This window comes from Perca fluviatilis, chromosome 1 (genome assembly GCF_010015445.1).
Source record: "Perca fluviatilis chromosome 1, GENO_Pfluv_1.0, whole genome shotgun sequence".
NCBI classification, from domain to species: domain Eukaryota; kingdom Metazoa; phylum Chordata; class Actinopteri; order Perciformes; family Percidae; genus Perca; species Perca fluviatilis.
The window spans coordinates 32,564,423-32,586,500 of NC_053112.1; the positions used below are offsets into that span (position 1 = coordinate 32,564,423).

The 22,078-nt window shown below is 38.8% G+C and overlaps 2 protein-coding genes across 7 annotated transcripts in view; one reads left to right on the forward strand and one right to left on the reverse strand.

Annotated features, from left to right (window-relative positions):
- dclk2a (doublecortin-like kinase 2a) overlaps positions 1–20,199 on the forward strand; it is a 54,612-nt gene extending 34,413 nt beyond the window's left edge. For 2 of the 6 annotated variants that reach the window (XM_039802072.1, XM_039802088.1), the window contains exons 4-17: positions 980–1,078; positions 1,592–1,642; positions 4,653–4,747; positions 6,525–6,612; positions 7,146–7,254; positions 8,601–8,658; positions 9,047–9,166; positions 9,254–9,400; positions 9,484–9,617; positions 9,968–10,045; positions 10,574–10,670; positions 14,315–14,395; positions 14,493–14,606; positions 17,177–20,199. In XM_039802072.1, coding sequence (XP_039658006.1) covers positions 980–1,078; positions 1,592–1,642; positions 4,653–4,747; positions 6,525–6,612; positions 7,146–7,254; positions 8,601–8,658; positions 9,047–9,166; positions 9,254–9,400; positions 9,484–9,617; positions 9,968–10,045; positions 10,574–10,670; positions 14,315–14,395; positions 14,493–14,606; positions 17,177–17,980 — 2,075 coding nt within the window. In that variant the 3' untranslated portion in view covers positions 17,981–20,199. Of the gene's footprint in view, positions 1–979; positions 1,079–1,591; positions 1,643–4,652; positions 4,748–6,524; positions 6,613–7,145; positions 7,255–8,600; positions 8,659–9,046; positions 9,167–9,253; positions 9,401–9,483; positions 9,618–9,967; positions 10,046–10,573; positions 10,671–14,314; positions 14,396–14,492; positions 14,607–15,325; positions 15,459–16,574; positions 16,588–17,176 lie in introns of all 6 variants that reach the window. The other 4 variants (XM_039802080.1, XM_039802104.1, XR_005639403.1 and 1 more) reach the window with 3 other exon arrangements.
- Positions 20,200–20,301: 102 nt separating this feature from the next.
- lrba (LPS responsive beige-like anchor protein) overlaps positions 20,302–22,078 on the reverse strand; it is a 196,431-nt gene continuing 194,654 nt past the window's right edge. Inside the window, exon 57 of the mRNA XM_039799595.1 lies at positions 20,302–21,695. Within this exon, the coding sequence (XP_039655529.1) occupies positions 21,605–21,695 (91 nt within the window). The 3' untranslated portion in view covers positions 20,302–21,604. The remainder of the gene's footprint in view (positions 21,696–22,078) is intronic.

The following is a 22,078-nucleotide window of genomic DNA, read 5'->3' on the forward strand; positions in this document are numbered from 1 at the left end:
ATTTAACATTGCAGAAGTTTAGCTTCTTTTTGTAAAATAAAAAAGAAATTATAGAAGGTTATGATATCCAAGTATAGTTTTAATATCAGTATATAAAAGCCATAGCCTGACAAGCCAGACCTACATCAAGATGTTGGGTCTGGGAACTCACCGTTGGCAGGGCTCAATCCGAGGGGCGGGATAAACTGTTGTCTTTCAAATTCCCTCTGCACGCAATAGGATAGCGCTACAACCAGGCAGAGCAACGAAGAAGGTAGCGGGGCTAGTTGATAGATTAAACTTATGCCGTATCCGTTCGGCAAAACTCCGAACACATCTTCCTTTTTTAAGAATGACTTCAGTGCCGTTATTTGTTCTTTACTCAAAGCAAAGCTTAACTCCAAGTCTTCCAGAGTCGCGGCCAAAGTTGATTTGAAAGACCGCTGTTCGCCAGCAGCAGCAGCCATAAGCCCGCCCACCGACTCTATACACAATGTGATTGGCCCGGCCAGAGTTTGGTTTTTCCAGCTCGCAAGCCAACGGGAGAGTTTCTAGACGACCCTGGCTGCAAATTACATTTCCTGCCGCTATGGTGCGTCTAAATTTCTAGGCTAGGAAAGCCAGGTACCAGCAGGATACAGTATCCAAAAAAGGTATTGCTTTGGTATTTGTACCGATAACTTAAATGATACCCAAAATCACAGTGTTAAAATGTTGATATAGCTTAGCCCTAATTGGAACCCAATATCTAGTAATTCATTTGTTCTTCTGTGCTCTTTAATCTATTTTCTTGGCTATTTCTCTGTTCCCATAATCAAGTGTGACCAGCATTCATGAAATCATGCTGAATCAATAACCTTTCCAGGGTCATATCCCTGGTACAGCAGCTTGTTGGGCATAATTCTGCCACATTAACTCTGACTGAGAAGAAATAACAGGCTTGTTTATAGGGAAAGGTTAATATATGCGGTAGTGACCCTGAGCGCGTTGTCTCCCCCAGAATGCAGAGTGCTAAAGACGTCGCACTGCCGCCCTGCTACTCCGAACAGGACAGCTAAAAGCCCTGGACCTTCACGACGCAGCAAGTCCCCTGGTGCAGGTGAGACATATGACTGTGCACACATAGAACCTGTCTGTATTAGTCCTGTTAAATTAAGAGATATCGCTGCATAGAACATACTAACTCGTAAGTACACAATCTGAAATGTCAAATCTTACAAATTATTACATTATATGTGTAAACGTATGTTTCAGCAATCTAAAAAGAATAAATCCCTTTTATTTGATGCCAAAGTAACACTGTAAGGTCATTTCTGGTTGAGTAATAACTTTTTTTTTTAGCAGCCTCATTCTGAACCCTCAGTTGTGACAGAATGACTTAGCAATTTGTATGGTGCATTGAGAGATGGTGACATTCTGCTGAGTAAGTAGTGTTCTAAGCCATTACGTCAGTTTAAAGGAGAGGTATTTGACTGGTTGCCAGTTTGGAGTGGCTGCAGTCTTAGTTTAACCTTGGAAGTTTAAACACTTTCAAAGTCTATTGTAATGTGATTATATCTAATCATATATCTACCTTAGTGTTCTTTATTTTATTGTTTTTCGGACACTGCAGCAAGGCAACCGGTCCACCTCTCCACCAGTCAGTCTCCAATCAAATCCCCAGGTGAGGCTCGTGATGGTGTCACACACAGTTTGCTTTATCGAACACCTGCCATGTCAATTTACTCTGCTAATCAGGGTAAAGTTACTGGGTAAAACAAGCTTCTCACAGCTTTCGGGTTCTTTTGTTCTATTGTGAGTACATTCTAACTCTGGTTGCCACTAAAACATTGTCAGTCCATGGGTAGGCTGGTCTGTCAGTCCAACATGTGAAATATCTTGAAAACTTAATTGCACATTTTTGCTGAGACACATGGTCCCCAGATCGGAAATTGTGTTAGTTAACCAGACTTTCTTTTTGTAGCCCTACGCTTCAGCGGTCTTAACGGTTCGTCTTGACAGGAAACCTCAAACTAATGACGAATGAAGTGCAATTTGAGATTAATGTCAAGATTAAATACTTTAATATGCCATGTTTACAAACTAGATGTTAGCATGTCAACTTGTTAGCATGTCACCTTGATGTCACCTTGCTAACATGCTAAAAGTTACATGCTAATTTGAAACATCCCATACTAAACATTAGTTTGTTAACATGCTAACTCCAGGCACAGCATATTAACTGGTCAAAGTTGTTCATATGATGACGTTCAGAATGTAATTATGAGCAGCCAAATGGGGAAAACCTTTTGCCTCAGCCTTCTGCTTGTAAATTGAAGTCAGAGGTAGGCTAACAGGAGTTTTTGACGGCTACAATATCTTCCACTTGCTGTAAAGAACTGTCACCAAAGAATCAATTACTGGCAGTTACATCTAAATCATCCCTACAAATTTGCATCTATTTGGGTCTTTGCACTTTGTATGTAATCGCGCCTGCCGGATTCCGGCGAAAACGTCTAAGTGTGAACATGCCATAGGAATAGTCCATCAGCTGATTATGTATTCTGGTATTTGTGCCAGTTTTTGTCTTGCCTGTCCGTGTGGTTGAAGGTGAAGTACAGTGTGAACCACAAACTCTTAAAGATCTCAATTCCTTCATTATATAATAACCTTTTCTTTTGGCTTTATTTCCTTCTTGGCTTTCTCTCACTCCCTCTGGCCCAGACTAGACTTCTGGATGCCATGTATTATACACATCTATCTAATTTAAAAAGCCAGCTGCTGGAGAATCCACTGATTCAAAGCCATGAACTGATTAGACTCCCTCTTCAGCTGTGTTAATTAAATCCTGTTCTCACTGAACAGTTAAATCACATGGCTCTTCATCTGTAGCAGCTGAGGTGCTCAAAAGTTAAACTGTACTTTTAAAACATGAAAAGCTAATGCCATGTTTGAGATTTCCTTAGATAGTGCTTCAAAAGCTCCTTTTACAAAAACAAAATTAATACCCAGAGGAAAGTTAAGTGAGAAAAAATTCCCTCTTAATCATTGTACAATGAAACAAAAACTCTGAAACGGTCACAGTCTGTAGGCAGTCTCAAATATTTTCCTTAGCTCAGCTGCGTTTTTGCAGATGAAGAGTCTTTGAGTTAAAAGAGGTCAAGGTGTTATATCATAACGCTCAATCCACAGAGAAATACACACAGCTCAGAAAAGGCCTTTGAAGTGAGCCATCAGGAGAGTAGAAAGTGCTGCTACAGTGCTGTTACAGTCATTCCCCGGCTGCACTGAATTTGCACAGATGCGGAAGACCCGGAAATGCTGACCAGTCAGAGCACACTGGGTTTTTTCTGGAGGGGGGCTTAAAGAGAAAGGTGTTAAAATTGAGCTATTCTGACAGAGGGTAAATACAGGTATATTTAGACGGACAGTATGAGAATTTTTTTTTAATTTTAAATTAAAGCATGTAAACATGTTCTAGTAGAAACCCAAAATACAAGTATGAACCTGAAAATGAGCATAATATGGGACCTTTAAAGTTTGACGCATTATGTCTCTGTGTTTGTGCCAGAAACCAAGAGAGGAAGGCAGAAATAGGTTTTTCTTGAGAGAATGAATCACTCAAACAATAAAAGCTCTCATCCCCTGTGCTTCTTGTGTTTTACACTAAACTATATTATGGATATGTGTTACATAGTAGTACAGAGGAAGATAAGATAAAATAGAACTTTATTACTGCTGAAGGAAATTCTTCTGCCATAGTTTGCTCAAAGATTACAACATACATACAGAATATACATACATGCATTAGAATAAAAACTATAACAATAGAGTAATAAATGTAAATTGTATAAGAAGTTATGTTAACACCAGTCCCTAACAGATAATGGATAATTTAGTAAATAAGCTAAAAAATGAAAAAGTAATAAAAGTAATATTGTATTAATATTATTATGTTAAGTTCATTAATATTGGGTTATTTACATCAAACTGAACCATATCATTTGAGGCATACATTCATTCAGTTTAACAATTGGCAAGAAAAGTAACAGCAGTTTAGACTTATAGATGTAGCCTGCTGATGTGCGCCATCTACAGGCAATGAAAGTAATACCGTAGATTTTGCAGGTGTGACGCTGTAAGCAATGAGTGTTAGAACTGCAGGGTTTGCTTGTCTGTAGCTGCTGTTGGTTTTTATGTGGAAAAAATGTGTTATTATCGTAGTTTTGCAGTTTAACAGATGGCAAAAATGTCAAATGTGAAACTGCAAGCACGCAAAAGAAACCAGCAGCTTTTGAAAAAGAAATTCAGTTGTAACACCAGTTCCCTGCTCTCCAAGCTCTCCCTTGTGGAGAATCTGCAACCTGCTAAACATGAATGTGTGAGTCTGTGAGTAAGTTACAGCCAGTTCCATTAGGCGCTTCACATCTAACAAAAACACTACCCATTAGGATTTTTTCCTTAACATCTGCTAGTAGTCTCTCCTGGATGCATTGTTGAAGATTACATAGAAATACCATAGGCTACGTGGTATTGGAAAGAAAGGCACGTTCAAACAAGCTGAGTCACTGGCAAGCAGTTTTATGCAGACACACATTTACCACTTAAAGATAACAATTGTACAATTGTACTCACAATCATAATGACTCTTTCCCCTGCCGTTGTTTGTCTCATTCCTGTTTTTCTCCACACAGTAAACGGTGTCTCAAGCAGCCAGATCTCAACTCCAAAGTCCACCAAGTCCTCCACTCCATCTCCCACCAGCCCCCGACCCATCCCCTGTTTTAAGGTAAGACGGTATAACATTTCCATGTGTGTCCGGATGGCACATACTGTACATAGACACCCATAACTTGCAGCTGCACTCAAAACATATTATCTGTACAGTACAATATATGGTTTTTAAAGCATATACTGTAGGCAAGCAGGATTGGTAATCCATCACATACACATGACGGAGCAAAATAAATATTTAACAGACACGAACAGAGACTTGGAAATTGCTAAGAAGTACTGATGTACAGTAAACTCTAATGAATTGAACACCATTTGTAGGTTTTCATTTCTTATTGCAATTAACCTCACCTGCGTCCATACAAAGCCTATATTAAAGGCCTGACTTGACCTTGTTTATGGTTATGTTTGCTAGCTTGCAGTCTTCTTTCCTTGCAACTTTTCTTGGCGCATTACTGCCACCTCTCTGTCAGTGGAATGGTGTAAAATTCTGGGCAGGAATGTGTATTGTGTCACCTGTGTGCTTTTGCACACGTGGGCAATACGAACAAAATGGGTACCCACTCATCAAACACCAGTCCATACTGCTACTAGTGGTCAAAAACTCCACAGGTTACCTTTTAAGTCTAGGGTAAGTCAAGTCATCAAGTAACTGACTGACAGCCATGTATGACCAACAGTATTATGTAAAACTCATGTTGCCCATGCTTCAGCTCTATAATGCATTTTTGGTAGAGTTAGAGATATTAATCTGATTTATTGCTGGTTTCTTCGGTAAGCTGTGTGTTAGTCCCAAACTCCAGAGTTTTCTAACTGCTGTAGCCAGCTGACAAACATTATCCAGAGTGCCACTATTCCTCTCTAAGCCCAGTCAAAGACTTATCCATCCATATTCCTTTGGCAGGATACTAGATTTTTATGATTTACTGACGGCTTTAAAATTCACTGGCAAAGAGGCAAAGTAGTAACGCTTTTTGAAAAAATTAAATGAGGAAGCACAAGGATGTCCGTGACATAGTTGCTCACTCTGAAAGTGGTCAGTCAAACTAAAGCCCCCTAAAGAAGTTATTTATTAGAGAAAAAAGCTTTTTTATGTATTCGGTTGTAAAGAGACCTTGACGGTGTTTCTTTTCTGCTTTGGTCTAGAGGGCTACCCTTTTAGACTAAATAATACATCCTTACTGTATGTAAGGTAATGTGCATTATGGTGCAGTAAGGTACAGAACACGACTGTACATAATGGAAAAAAATCACTAGTCTTATTTTAATGCTGCATTTATGGCTGACATTTCAAAAATATAACCATAAGATGTTGAAATTGCCACTGCTGTGCTCTGCAGAAATGACGCTCTTAAGAAATGAATCATTCATTTGGAGCCATAACGGTTTTATGTGCAGTGATGAGAAGTAGATAATGGAGGAGGTGATCTATTTCAGTACATTTTGAAGGGCAAGCTTAATTTAGACCTCGTTCACTATTTAAATAATAAATAAATCTATAAATGCTTTTTAGAACATCTCACCATATTGTATAGCCACAGGTAGTTTTTCTAGTTAAAGTTTTATTTTTATGAATGGACAATAATTGAGCAGTATAATGTTCGTAATGTATAATTAGTCTCATTTTGATGTCATCTGAAACATTTTGATGCTACAAAATGCCATCAGTCAGAGCCACAAAAAAAAGACCCACCAATAATAAACCATCTATGTTTTATCCATCTCCACAAGTTTTGTGGGCGCTTTGAAAGCCTAAGGTTGCCATAGTGATTTGTCTATGGGTTTAGTTGTGGGCGCTCATCTCTATTTTTGTTTCTTTTTGCATCCTGCAGATCCCTCCGTCACATCACATCTCGTCCTCAAATGTAAATTGCTCGTTGAACAACCACCAGGAGCAAACTAACCAACTGAGTCCAGAGGGTACGTCCTCTCCTCTCCTCTCCTCTCCTCTCCTCTCCTCTCCTCTCCTCTCTGTTAACTGAGTCATTCACATGCTCTGTCAACTAAGACACTATTGCATGGATTCCATCCCCCTCTAGCACGTACTGTAGAGATGACTACATTGACTATAACATTAAATAGATTCTAATTTTTTCCCATCAGGGCACATTTCACAGTTTTGCTAACCCAACAAAATGTGCAAAGAGTAGTCCTTGTGTGTTTGATGAGAGTGAAATATGCCAGTGTGGTGTGAGCAAATACTTATCTAAATGATTTTAGGGCTGTGTCTGTCTGTCTGTCTGTCTGTCTGTCTGTCGACATATTTTTGCTGCTCAGTTCACTAATTGCCACAGGAGGACTTGTACAGATTGCTGTGCGTCTTGGTGTTGTTTTGTTGCACAGCATGTGGTCTCTTGATTCAGTCTGAGAACTGCTTGAGTTTCTGCCTGAGCTCCCTTAGTTTAAATAGCAAGGCTTATCTGTTGCCTGTTGTAACCCCTGTCTCTCTTCAGCAGTTAATGGTAACCGCTACCTGCCTGCCTCCACCATCTTGGAAAAATACAAGGTTGGCAAGGTCATCGGAGATGGCAACTTCGCTGTAGTCAAAGAGTGCGTGGAGAGGTGGGTGAAGCACATTCAGTCACGCTGCAAATGTTTAATGCACAGTTGGCAGCCGTCTGCAGTGATCGCACTGCAGGGTACTGTGTTGTGCAGCTTAATAGGAAGTGCATCATGGGAGATAACTGCTCCATCAGGATTTTTAAATCCTGATGACAGGCATTGTGGAGACAGAAATATCCCGTGGATTAAACGAAGCGGTGAATTCACTTCATTAGCCTTTTAATCTCTGAGTCAACACACACTGCCCTGGCAGACAGGGGAGATGATGATGAGAGGACTGTCAAGTGTGTGTGTGTTCTCATAATATAATGCACCTTTCTGGAAAGTAGTTAAAGGTTACCTGTAGAGTATCTTGTAAACAAACGCGTTATGTTGATAAAATGCATTATGTGTTTCCTTGAGGCATAAGAAACATGTTGAACTCATTTCCTTACGCAGAAAAAGATTTACAAAGCCAATTTTCTGAATGTGACCATAATTATCCAAGGTCCTTACTAGCTCTCTGAGCTTTCAGTCAGATCTTGTGGTCTTGAATAAAGACTGTGAGATGTAGTTGAAAATTATACTTTTTCCAAAAGCAAAGAATTAAACTTTATGCTCAGATGTGTGGATTATTTTGAAACCTGCATTGTTCACGTTTATTACGTCCATCCATATGTCAGATTACATCGGCTACAAGTCTTCACCTGGTGCATTGCTACATTTCTTTATCAGTGGAATAGTACAAAACCGTTGGCAGAAGTGTGTGTTATGTGACTAGGTGCATCCTTACCTGCATGCTAGTAAGCAGGAGATACAAACAAAACAGGCAGCCGGTCATCAAAACATTGCTCCATAGTGCCACTAGTGGTCAAAAACTCCACAGGGTACCTTCGAGTTGTAGCCCTTACTTTATGTATATTTTGCAGTTAGAAACATAAAAAAACAACTCTAGATTGGTTAAAGAGTAACTTAAAGTGGTTCATCTCCCCTTGCTGCAATGGTGTACCTAGAGCGTTTCAGTACAGTATGACATCACTGGTGGGTGTGGATACAGATGCAACAGAGCTCACTTCTGACCACACCCAGTATCACTGATGGGAGATTGAAACTTCCAAGCTGAGAGGGCAGTGAAACACTGTTCTTCACTCTGGTGTTAAGTTACTGTTTAAATATGTGTTGTTGAGCCTGCCTTTGGCTGCACTGTATCCCTGCTCAATGTATAAACTTGGCTATTGGAGCTAACACACCTCTCCAATAACGCTTTAACTGAGGCTCTCTTGTGAGCACTTGATTTGAATTACAGACAATGTTGCAGAGTCAGTGCTGTTTTTATTGGTGGCCCTAATTGCACTGTTTCTGTTCAGGTCCACAGGAAAAGAGTTTGCACTGAAGATCATCGACAAGGCCAAGTGCACTGGAAAGGTTTCACTCTGTCTTTTTTCCCCCACCATCTCCTTCTCTCTTCTTTGTGTCTATTGCTCAGACATGCACGCACTCCTAAGGAAGGGTCATATGTCAGCATTGCACTGCATTATTTACACACCCACACACACTAGTGTGGCCTGTGTGTGTCTCTGATCCTCTTATCCCACACAGTTAGATTAAGCTGGTAATGTTTTATTCATCACCTAACTGAAATAATCTTCACACACTGACAATGACGCACACTGAATGACATACCCTTGACACAAATTCACATTCAATCGATATAAACAATGCAGTGTCTTTTTATTAGCATAAATGGCTCAGTGTCAATCCTGTGTACTGGAACATACAGTAACTTGGATTATTTGTCTTGGTGTGTTTCCAGGAGCACCTTATAGAGAATGAAGTCGCAGTGCTGCGGAAGGTGAAACACCCCAACATCATCATGTTGATAGAGGAGGTGGACACTCCCTCAGAGCTCTACCTGGTTATGGAGCTTGTCAAGGTAGAGTAGAAGCTAATAGGGGGGCAAAATTAACGCGCAGTCCTCTTTTCGGTGTGCTTTTTGACCACTTTGTTGATGCCGGCACAGGGAGGGGATTTATTCGATGCCATCACCTCCTCGGCCAAATACACTGAGAGAGACGCTGGCGTCATGGTGTACAATCTCGCTGGAGCTCTAAAGTACCTGCACAGCACGAACATCGTCCACAGAGACATTAAACCAGAGAACTTGCTGGTATGCATTCACACTTACAACGGTTTCTTTTCTACAAATCCAGCTGCTTAGTGGGATTTAACTGAGCATGTATTTCGTTTTAGGTGTTTGAGTATCCAGATGGCACCAAGTCATTGAAATTGGGGGACTTTGGCCTGGCCACAGTGGTGGAAGGACCTTTGTATACCGTATGTGGAACTCCTACATATGTGGCTCCAGAAATCATCTCGGAGTCTGGGTAAGATAGATTTTTATAAGAGGTTGTGAGTTGCTCTAAATCGAAACATCTGTTCTATGTACAAGTAGAAATGTGGCTCTGTAATACCGCTGTGCTGTAATCAGCTGTATGGAGATTAGAAGGAGATTGGTATTTTGTGCATAAATGGTTGTTGTGGTATAATTACTTCCATATCATTATAGTAGATTGAAACTTGGCTTTAACAAAATGGCAATATGTTATTTCATTGTTTTATGTCCAGTCAGTCCCTAGTGTATTTGTACCACTGGGATGATGGAAATTGTTTGCTGTAAGCTATTTAGCTTCAGTTAATCCTTAACTGACCTTTTCTGTCTCTCCTCTTTCCACAGGTATGGTCTAAAGGTAGACATCTGGGCTGCAGGTGTCATCACCTACATCCTTCTTTGTGGCTTTCCTCCATTTAGGAGGTACTCGTCCTCCGTTCATATCGTCCAGCAAAGCTCATGTTTAAACGATCTCAAACCATGTCATCATTATTCACTCCAGGCACCATGTGTTGTACCAAAGCAGTATTATAATTTTCAGTTTTAAACAACAGACACAATGTTGAGTAAAGGTTTCAGACATTAGAGACTATTTAAATAAGTAGTAAATAAGTCACGTTATTTTTCAATATGTTTTTCATATGTGTCAATTACTGCTACATAGACACTTGCTATGATTAGTCATTGCGTCAAGAATTGTCCTCCTGCAGTCAGTTTGGGAGGGATTTGACTTACATTAATTCAATAAATTAAATTAACATTTATAAAATCCATGTTTATAGCAATTCACAGCTTTTATAATAAGCACATAATTAAAGGGTAGGTTACAGGTGAGGCTATTCATTATTATGCATAAGTACATTGTGAAAAAACTAGCTCTGTCTGTATTGCAGATGTATGCCATGTGTGCATAGTAATACTTTATCAATTTGTGTTTGTCTTTCTATGTAGTGAGAGTAACCTGCAAGAGGATCTGTTTGAACAGATCCTTATGGGGCGACTGGACTTTCCCAGTCCTTACTGGGATAACATCACTGACTCAGCCAAGGTTAGATACACACGTTCATTTATATCACTCTTGATGACATTATACTGATCTTGTTCATTTTCCTGGAGAATTACACTGACAAATGCACGGTCTAGTCCTAACGCTTACTTAACCTAAAAACAACTAGAAAATGCATTTTCTGCAGAAAATGCTTGTGAAAGCTGAAAAGCTAAATTGCTAAAGCTAAACTGGATTGCTGGCATAATTGCATTAGAAGAATGTGAAGTAGTGAGAATAGTTGAAAAAGTAGGGATGGTTTTAATAAGTATGAATTTCATTGAAATGTTGAATAATACCAATAATGTATTAAACAAAAGTGGAATATTATAAGGTTTTTCTGAAAAGAAAAGTCATAGTATATCATATGTCGAAAAAAGTCATAGTATAGTATGTTGAAAAAAGTCATAGTATAGTTTATCGTAAAAAGTCATAGTATAGTATGTTGAAAAAAGTCATAGTATAGTTTATCGTAAAAAGTCATAGTATAGTATGTTGAAAAAAGTCATAGTATAGTATGTTGAAAAAAGTCATAGTATAGTTTATCGTAAAAAGTCATAGTATAGTATGTTGAAAAAGGTCATAGTATAGTATGTTGAAAATAGTAATTAAAAAGTTATAGTATAGTATGTCGAAAAAAGTCATAGTATAGTATGTTGAAAAAAGTGATAAAGTCATAGTATAGTATATCGAAAAAAGTCATAGTATGTCGGAAAAAAATATAAAAAGTCATAGTATAGTATGTCAAAAAAGGTCATAGTATAGTATGTTGAAAAAGTAATTAAAAAGTCATAGTATAGTATGTCGAAATCAGTGATAAAATGTCATAGTATGTCGAAAAAAGTCATATTATAGTATGTTGAAAAAAGTCATTAAAAAGTCCTAGAATAGTATGTTGAAAAAATCATAGTAAAGTTTATCGAAAAAGGTCATATTATAGTATGTTGAAAAATGTGATTAAAAAGTCATAGTATAGAATGTCGAAAAAGTCATAGTATAGTTTATCGAAAAAAGTCATAGTATGTTGAAAAAAATTATAAAAAGTCATAGTATTATATGTTGAAAAAGGTCATAGTATAGTATGTTGAAAAAAGTGATAAAAAAAGTCATAGTATAGAATGTCAAACAGATCATTTAAAAGTAATAATATAGTACGTCAAACAGATCATTTAAAAGTCATAGTATAGTATGTCGAAAAAAGTCATATTATAGTATGACGAAAAATGTGATTTATAAAGTCATAGTATAGCATGTCCGAAAAAGTGATAAAAAAGTCATAGTATAGAATGTCGAAAAAGTCATAGTATGTTGAAAAAAATGATAAAAAGTCATAGTATTATATGTTGAAAAAGGTCATAGTATAGTATGTTGAAAAAAGTGATAAAAAAAAATCATAGTATAGAAAGTCAAACAGATCATTTAAAAGTCATAGTATAGTATGTCAAACAGATCATTTAAAAGTCATAGTATAGTATGTCGAAAAAAGTCATATTATAGTATGTCGAAAAATGTGATTTATAAAGTCATAGTATAGCATGCCCGAAAAAGTGATTAAAAAAAGTCATAGTATTATATGTTGAAAAAGGTCATAGTATAGTATGTTGAAAAAAGTGATAAAAAAAGTCATAGTATAGAATGTCAAACAGATCATTTAAAAGTCATAGTATAGTATGTTGAAAAAAGTCATATTATAGTATGTCGAAAAATTTGATTTATAAAGTCATAGTATAGCATGCCCGAAAAAGTGATAAAAAAAGTCATAGTATAGAATGTTGAAAAAAGTCATAGTATAGTTTATCGAAAAAAGTCATAGTATGTTGAAAAAAATGATAAAAAGTCATAGTATTATATGTTGAAAAAGGTCATAGTATGTTGAAACAAGTGATAAAAGAAAGTCATAGTATAGAATGTCGAAAACGGTCATTAAAAAGTCATAGTATAGTATGTCGAAAAAAGTGATAAAAAGTCATAGTATAGTATGTCGAAAAAGGTAATAAAAATGTCTTAGTATAGTATGTCGAAAAAAGTCCAGGGGCGTAGCACAAAATTCTGGGCCCTGTAGAAAGGCATTTTCTATGGGCCCCTCCCTGCATCCACAGCTGTTCATTCTAGCATCTTTTGGGGTACTCAGTCCCCCAAGTCTGACACCCCTGGAAAAGTCATAGCATACTATGTCGAAAAATGTATGAAAAATTCATGGTGTAGTATTTCGGAAAAAAACCATAAAGTCTTAGTATAGTATATCAAAAAAGTTATAGTATAGTTTGTTGGGAAAAGTGATAAAAATGCCATAGTATAGTATGTTGAATAACGTGATAAAAAGTCATTATATAGTATATCGACAAAACTGATAGTACAGTATGTCAAAAATAGTCATAGTATAGTATATCAAAAAAAGTGATATAAAGTCATGGTATGTCGAAAAACGTGATTTTAAAAAAGTCATAGTATGTCCAAAAAGGTGATTTTGAATTGTCTCGAGCTACTAATCAACAGTTTGCACTTTGTCCTTCGGTGACTTGAACCAGTGACCATCCAGTGCCTAAGCCAAGACCCTACTGACTGAGCTACCCTCAAAGAAGTGACAACATGATAAAAAAGTGATAAAAAAAGTCATAGTATAGCATGTCGAAAAAAAGTGATAATAAAATCATAGTATAGTATAGTATGTCTAAAAAAAAACGGATAAAAAAGTCATACTATGGTATGTCAAAAAAAAGTCATAGTATAGTATGTCGGAAAAAGTGATAAGAGAGATTGAGAGGAACACAACTTTTGTCTTCATCTCTGTAAAGCAGGTCTTGAAACCAACCGCACGCTACAGAATTTGAACACTCAACCTTCTGTCTTCCAATCATTCTCTTATCACCCTAAGATATCTGACCTCACACAGAATCAGGTTTTCGTCATATTTGGCTCTTTCACTTAGTATATTGGACCTCAAAACATATAAGATTCAAACAATCAACCTTCTGTCTTCTTCTGTATTCTATTCTCATAGTATAGCATGTTGAAAAAAGTGATAAAAAAGTCATAGTATAACATGTCGAAAAAAACTGTAACAGAGACTGAATGGAACACAATTTTTATCTTCATCCCTGTAAAGTAGGTCTTCAAACTAATTACACCCTACAGGATTTGATCCCTCAACCTTCTGTCTTACAATCATTCTCGTATCACTCTAAGCTATCTGACCTGAGACAAAACCTATGCTTATGACATATTTGTCTCTTTCACAAGCTAAAAATGTACTGAAACATATAGCATGTCGAAAAAAGTGATTAAAAAAAATCATAGTATAGTGAATTAAAAAAGTGATAAAATAGTCATAGTATAGTATGTCAAAAAAAGTGATATAAAGTCATGGTATGTCGAAAAAAGTGATTAAAAAAAGTCATAGTATATTATGTCGAAAAAAGTCATAGTATAGCATGTCGATTAAAAACGGATTAAAAAAAGTCATAGTATTGTATGTCGGAAAAAGTGATGAGAGATTGAGAGGAACACAACTTTTGTCTTCATCTCTGTAACTCGTGTGTTGCCAAAGAAAAATGACACAATGACACGATCAAGGAAAACTGCTGACGTAGAGTTAAAAGATGTTGTAGCTTTGATGTCGTCCTAAACTGTGGTGTGTTTTGTTGCAGGAGCTGATAGGAAAGATGCTGCAGGTTAACGCTGAGGCTCGATACACAGCACAAGACATCCTCTCCCACCCTTGGGTCACGGTATCTCAAAGCTGTATTTCTTTCGTATTTTGAACATTAAGATTGTCTGAAAAACCGTCGCACCACATCCCCTCATTGCATGTTTGTGTGTATGTAGGACGACGCAGTCATGGAGAACAACATGCAGATGGAGGTCACAGGTAAACTGAAGACGCACTTTAACACTGCGCCTAAGCACAACACCACCACAGCTGCGGTGTCCGTCATCATGGTAAGCACCCAAAAGCATTTACAAACCAACGTACGAGCAACTCGCTGTTCTGCAAATATCAGTGTTTGATTTTTTCTGAGATATACTGCAGTCCTCTTTAGAGAGTAATCTTATGACCTACATCAAGATTAACTATCAGTGGCCTCTGTAATCTGCGGTATTGAGGGTTTTTTGACAAGGGTTTAATTGTAATTGACAAGGTGTCTGAAGCAGATTGCACATGTTCGGGCCTTTTTCCAAACCTTTACTGCATGGTGGTGGATGTCTGACCCAAATACAGAAGACTGAGCTCCTTCTAATTCACTTTCACCGTATATGAATCGCACGCCCACTTAATCACCGGGCCAAGAATATCTGACCTCAATCATCGTCCAAGGCAGACAACTCCTAAACAACTTGTCCTGCTGTAAACATGTCGGACAGGATTTTAGAGACGGAATGACGGAGAAACTTGGGCAGGGCAGAAGAAGTCATTCCTGTTAGCGGTCACATCCTTCCTTCCTTGTCTGTTTCAAGCCTCAATTGCATCATTTCCTGTTGTACAGTTTGACTTCCTCCACTCTTCATCTCTTCAGGTCACACTACCCATCAGCACACTCTCTTCAGTCTGTCTGTCTGAACTGAACGCAGGGAAGGGGAAGGGGGGGGTCCTAATTATAAATTTGATTTGATCGTCGCTGCAAAGAGCCTCATTTCTTGTTGTAAATCTCATTTGACAGTTTGAGGTGTAAACGTGGGCCCTGGTCTTGGCCCCTCCTCCTCCTCTTCATCCTCTTCCTCCTCTCTTCTCCTCCTCACCCCTCCCTCACACCCGACCCAGGACCAAAGGGGACGCCTGGAGCTAAGAGCCGGGTACACACTTCATAACCGCCCCCTCCTGCCTCCCTTCTTCCTTCCCAGCCATCGCCCTTCCCTTTACCCACTTCCCTCCATCTATAACAACTCCCACGCCCCCCTTGCTCTCCCTCCCTTTCCCTTCCTTCCTGTTTCTTTGTCAGGTCCCCCCTCTCCGCCCCTCTTCTCCAACCGCCAGCTGCAGTATCTGCTCTCAATAACCAGCTGATATGGACCTCGCTAACATTCGCCCTGTCCTGGATTGACCCCTCTTAACTGTTTTCACATTCCTCATTCTGCTTCTTTGCTCACATTTCATTCTATATGTATCGATCATGAACTTTTATTTGCTGTGAAAACCATCATCTGTGTTTTGAAGGATGTGTTTATTTGATCACATTGTCATTGACAGGTCACTGAGCATGTTTACAGTGCTAATGCAAGAGCAGTTTCATTTGCCTCCCTCTCTGCCATAAATTATTATGATCTCTTTAAAAAAAAAAAGCTCCTTAAATTCTACTTTCTGTGGGTCCACAAACCTAAAATTGGCTGCTCAGCACCGTTCCATGGTAATGGTACTCTGCTGCCACCTTGTGGAGAAAATTAAGAACTGTGCTGGCACCATTCTGTAGTTTCAATTCACAGAGATGAATGCAAACCTATGTGGCTTTATTGCCTTGGATAGAAGATCCCCCCCCCGCCCCCCCCCCTGCCCATTTTTAAGGACAAGGTTGACGTTATTCTGTATTTTAGTAGGTCACAAAAAATAGAATAATGTCGATCTTGTCTTTTAAAACTAGAACATTCACATTTAAATCACACCTTACCCCTGCATCCTATTGAGTGGTATGTAAATATCGCTTCACACTAACGGACATGTGTTTCTGCTGAACTAGTCACTTACAAGTCTTAGTTTGTTCCAACTCAGTTTTCTCAAATGCAAAGGGTCATTTGGTCCGAACCAAATTGAGTTTAATGATGTGAAATACCAGATTAGCCCTGAGCTGGAACAACAACTGTCCACTGGCCGTCATGCTTGTTGTGTTGACTTTGTTCTGTGAAGCTGTGAGTAAGACTAGTCTCTGTCCCTTTTTTGCTTCTCCCCTCTCCCTGCATTACGCCCCTCTGAATTAGCTCCAAGGCAATGGTATGTACTAACACCTGACGCTACGCTTCGTCTGTTCTGCTGCTGAGACTCAGCACAAGGGCAAATGAGGAACATGATATTTAACCGATTTCTGTCCCACGTCAGAAAAACATCATTGGCTTTACTTGATTCCAAAAGCACCGTGTATTTATCTGTTGAATGAAAAGGTAAACATTCATTCTCTCATTTGCCCTTTCTCTGCATATAGAATAGCAGTGATGATCTGATTTGCCTTCTCATGGGGACACGGGGGTCTTTTTGTTTGATCATCTTTCAGTTATTTATGTTCATTACCATTAGCTTATTTCATCATGTGTGTTGTTCATTCATAGAGATCATACAAAAAATACAAGACTGGGTCAGCAGTTAACGACTGTAGGTATAAAAAGAAAACATTTAGTTGATTAAATCCCATTTGTCACCGCAAGAGCTAGACTATCATTCACAGGAAATGACACAAGCATTAATCATTTTAAATAGAGAGTGACCCACAGTATATCTCTCTCGGTTATGATTTGGTGTTATTAAAGCTTCAATGGTACACCAGTATCAAGCAGGTCTGTCTCTGTCTGTCTGTCTGTTTTGGCAGAGCACAGCTCTAGATAAAGAGACCCTCCAGCTCACCATCCATCGTCGTCCACGGCCCCAACCAGTGCCATGTCCACCATCGTCAGCTGGCAAGAAAGTCCCAGCCAAACCAGCCTCGCCAACAAAGTCAGGACCAGCTTCTCCAACCAAACCGGCATCCCAGGCCAAAGAACCCAAACCCACCAAGACCGCTCGTCTCAAGGCGCCCAAGAGCGCTGCGTCTGCTGTGCCTGATGCTACACCCACACCCACTTCTAATGCTCCCTGCTCTCATTCCCCAACTGACGGTGTTGATTTATCTCCTTCTGGCCCTGTAAGTTTGCTTTTCTCCCCTTCACCCTCTGCTGAAACTTTGCCTGTTTCCACCCCTCCTGAAACAACCTCACCCTTCGCCGCTCCCTGCTTTTCTCTCGAAACTCCCTCGCTCTCTGGCCCTCCTGCTCCTTTCGCCTGCAACACTCCCTCTATACCCGTGTCATGCCCTTCCCCATCATCATCTCCCACCAAACCAGCCCAAACCTCCTCTTCTCCCACCAAACCAGCCTCTCTTTCTCCCACCAAACAAGTCCCTTCCTCCTCTTCTACCAAAGAGGCAACATCCCCGTCTACTTCCCCCTCAAAACAAGCTTCCCCCTCCCCAGTCTCCCCCATCAAACCTGTCATTTTCTTTCCCTCCCCCTCTCCCGTCCATCCAACGCTGTTTCCCTCTCCTCCCTCCACCCCTCCCAGATCCACGACCCCGGCCTGTCCCGCTGGCCCTCCATCTCCCAGCCCCGAAGCTGAAGAGCTGATGGAGGAGATTTAAATGGCAATTCTGTAGCCAATTTCTCCCCTCACTCCTTCTCTTTTTGGGATGAGGAGGCTAAACCTCCACCCTAAGCATTTCCAGTAGCTGTTAACTGAGCCAGTGATTGCTGTGTCCATGTTTTTCTCTCACTCTTGTCCCACTCATTTTCAGTGGACGGAGGATAGAAGGCAAAAGAGTTTGTCGAGTGTATACGTGCGTTTGTATTTATTAATAGAGGATGTGGAGGAAGGGAATGAAGTAAGCACATCACTGTTCTGAGTGGTTTGTCTTTAGAAGTCATGCATTACAATATCATGCTAATGTGAATTCTTTTATTTATTATCCCATTCATTTGACTTTTGTAAATAGTTATTCATTACACACACACACCACTCCGATTGCTTTAGCAGAGGGACAGTAGGTCCATAATACAAGTATTTCAGCACATCAAACTTCTGAACTTGCTAGCATATCTACCTGTAGTGTAATCCAACTCTAACTACTATCAGTATTTTCTCTGACCACAGCCATCCCGATGGTAACCGAAAGTCTGTTAAACTTAGGATTCCTATTAAGTGTTGCCATCTACAGTACAGTGGGTTGACAAAATAAAGTACTATGTAGCTAATCTTGAATCAGGCCCTGCTTTGTTTAACAGCTTCAGCTCTACTTGGAGATTCTGTGCATTTGTGCGCCTTGAAATCATGCATGTAAAAGAGTTAATAATCAGACATGTTAAAGCTGTTCACATTCAATTTAAAAGGGTATGTTCATCCAAATTACAAAAATCTTCTAAAAACATTACCTATAGTGCAGTGGTTCCCGACCTTATTGGCTTAAGACCCCTTAAACAATCTGTTGTCTACTTGTAAACCCTTGTTATAAACTGGATATTTCTCTGCATTGTGGCCATTTCAACCAAAGATTAAAATTGTTTTATTTAAATACATACATCAAAAGCAAACCTCAGAAAAAGCTTTCCTCCTATCCTGTTAAACATCTCCCAACCCCTCAGATCTATCTTGTGACCCCAGGTTTGGAACCACTGCTCTTGTTATTTAGCCATGCAGAAGGCAAACTAAATCCCGTCCATTGTCTTGGGGTAGGAACAGTAAGTTCAGAGAAACATATCTCCAATAAAACAAAAACTCTTGGCATGTCCAGATACGGCTAAAAGTGAGGCACAAGTTGTTTTGTTTAAATTTGGGTGAACTGGCCCTTTAACTGACAAATGCATCTGCCATTGTAATTCATTCAAGTCAATTTGGCCGATTATTTTGTGCACCCACTCTGACAGACACGCTGACACATTATCCACGTACTGTTTGTATTATTTGATGTGAACTCTGTAGTTGTACATAGTGTGAAGAACCGTAGTTTTCCACCTGAAACTTGAAGTATCGTTTTTGCCTACGTGTGTCTGAGCAGTAAAATGGCCCCACAGTCATAAATAACTACTGTACATAAGAATAGATCCAACAGACATTAAAACCAAATTGCAGATTTGTTTCTAATAAACTGGAATTTTCAAAACTGAACTGCTTTTAGCTAGGACTACAGTCCTGCACAGTAGTGAAGACACACATAATTCATTTACCAGTTGATCTAATTCCCACTGACAACACTACGCTGTGGGTTGCATGACACTAGTCAACACTTCCTTTAAAAATACTCAAGCAGTGGTTTTTGATCTGTTGGATTTATATGAATGAATGTTATGTCAAGGTGATGGGTTTGTGCCTGACCACTAGCTGAAGTTCATAACGTAATGATGCCTTTATTAAAACCAGCTTGGCTGAAAACATGGGGTTCCAAGTTGTGCATCCTAAAAATAAGTTCTAAGTGATTTGTTTTCGTTTTGTACCCGTTTAAACTCCACATCTGGTGTCAGTAGAGCGAACTCCTTCAGTGGTTCAACATGCCTCTTTACCTCTTCAGGATTTCCAGCTGCATGCATACTCCATACCCACTTCCTGTCAAGATTAAAAACCCTCACACATACACAAAGTCATGTTGGCACATCATGTCATTTAGCTTCCTCTTATGTATATGTAGTTAAAAGTAGATTTTCATATGCAGTTTGTAAAGGGAAATTTGTATGAAAAGACAGTTTTAAAACAGGTTTATCTGTGTCAAACTGAAGCAACGGTTTTTATTAGGCATAGAACGGCTGCTTTTAATGTCCTACTGTTTTGAAACGGAAGAACAGCAAAGATGCAATAAAGACTTCAAATGAATGTTTGGGAATATTTTGTGTGTGTGACCACATGTTAACCACTAGAGGGTGCTATGCAGTTGTAGTGATTCCTAGTGAGATAGACACTTGTACGAAAGACAACTCAAGTTAAAAAATTCCATTTTATTGTCAGAACTCGGCACACAAAACACTCAAATGATTGCAACAAAAAAAAAATAGGTTAATAGTAGTTCTCATAAAACGGGAGTTTCAAACCACATCAAAGCGAAAAACTTGAAAAGAAAGTTTTTCCCCCAAAATCAAAAGATACAAGTGGACGTTTATTTTAGTGAGGACCGAAGGAACATGTCTCGTTGCCGTTTTAGTGCTGAATCACATTTCAACATAATCACTCATCCTGTGATCAAAACAGAGAAAGAACTCAGACTGAAATAGAGAACGTCCTTCCTGTTACTGCACATCTCACTTTGCTGTTAAAGAGACGGGACTCAAAGAGGACTTCAAGCTGGCTCGGGCACTGGGTAGGATATGATGATATGACGTGATCTGATTAGTGATCTCATACACTCGGTCTATCCATCAGATATTATTCAAGATTCCCATTTTAGAAAAAAAAAAACTGTTTGCTTATTGAGCCATTTGGGAAAGAACTGTACAAGCAACATTCTTGATATGGTTTTCCTGACATCCTCCTCTACATGAAGCTCATCTTCAACATCACTGGCTGAGAGTGGGAAGTTTGGTTTTTGACGTTTAAAGTAATAAATGATGATGTGATAGGTCTGCACCGATATGTTTTATATGAGTAGTGAGCCATGCACAAAAATGCAATCTCGTAGCAAGCACAGAGGTACAGAGGAAATGGACATTTTATATAAGTTATAAATATATAGAGATATATTTATATGTATAATCCCTCTTCGTTTATCCTTCTGTCCAATACATTTATTATTTATTCAAACATTTCATATCTACCGGCTGTGTTGCAAAAAAGCATGTTAAAAGTGAATGATAGCTTAATAATTATTCCCCACATACACACCTACAGGAAAAAAACAAAATCACTCACCCTAAAGTACACAAATATTTGGATTTTTAATTCAAGAGAACAGGTTCTCACTAGCTCCCCACAAATCCCGCTTTTGTTTTCTGGAGGAGATGAAAATAGACTCTTACAGCTAAAAATAGATTTGTTTTTAACCGTACAGTAACATAACCCCCACCCCGTGATTTATATGAAAGTTTTCTATCTGATCTACAAAATATAGCAATGCCCTTTTTAAAAATAGTTTTGATTATTTTACTATAACAGGACAGGACTTCTTCTTTCATTGAGATACATTCAGGATATCAGGATATTAGACAGAATAGTGCCTTTGATAAGAGTTCACACTTTGCAACCGTTTGGATCTTGGTTTGTCAGTCGAGTTGTTGCTGTGGTCAGCTCAGTACCTGGTCTGGTACTCGTGGTGCCATCTGTTGAAGTCGTTGTAGAAGAGCACGATACTTCCAGATGCCATGCCAGTTATGATACACCTTAGAGCAGGTAGGAGGGAACATCATGAGTTGGTCTACAAAGTGTTTGTTTTTTTAATTTGCTGTGAATTTCAATATAATTTGAGGCATCCCTAATGCAAAATCTGTAACAGTTGAGCCACATTAGTTTGTACTTAAGTACAACTTTGAAGTGCTTGTACTCTGGTATTTTGAAGTATGTATTCCCTCTGAAAGGCAGTTAAGTACACATATATATGTGTACTTAACTGCCTTTCAGAGGGAATACATTTCCTTTTTTCTTCACTATATTCATCTGATGTCTATAGTTACTAGTTACTTTAAAGATTAAGGATTTACAGACAAAATGTATAATCATCTTATAAAATGTGATCTAACATTTATTTTTATAATTTGGTAATTGT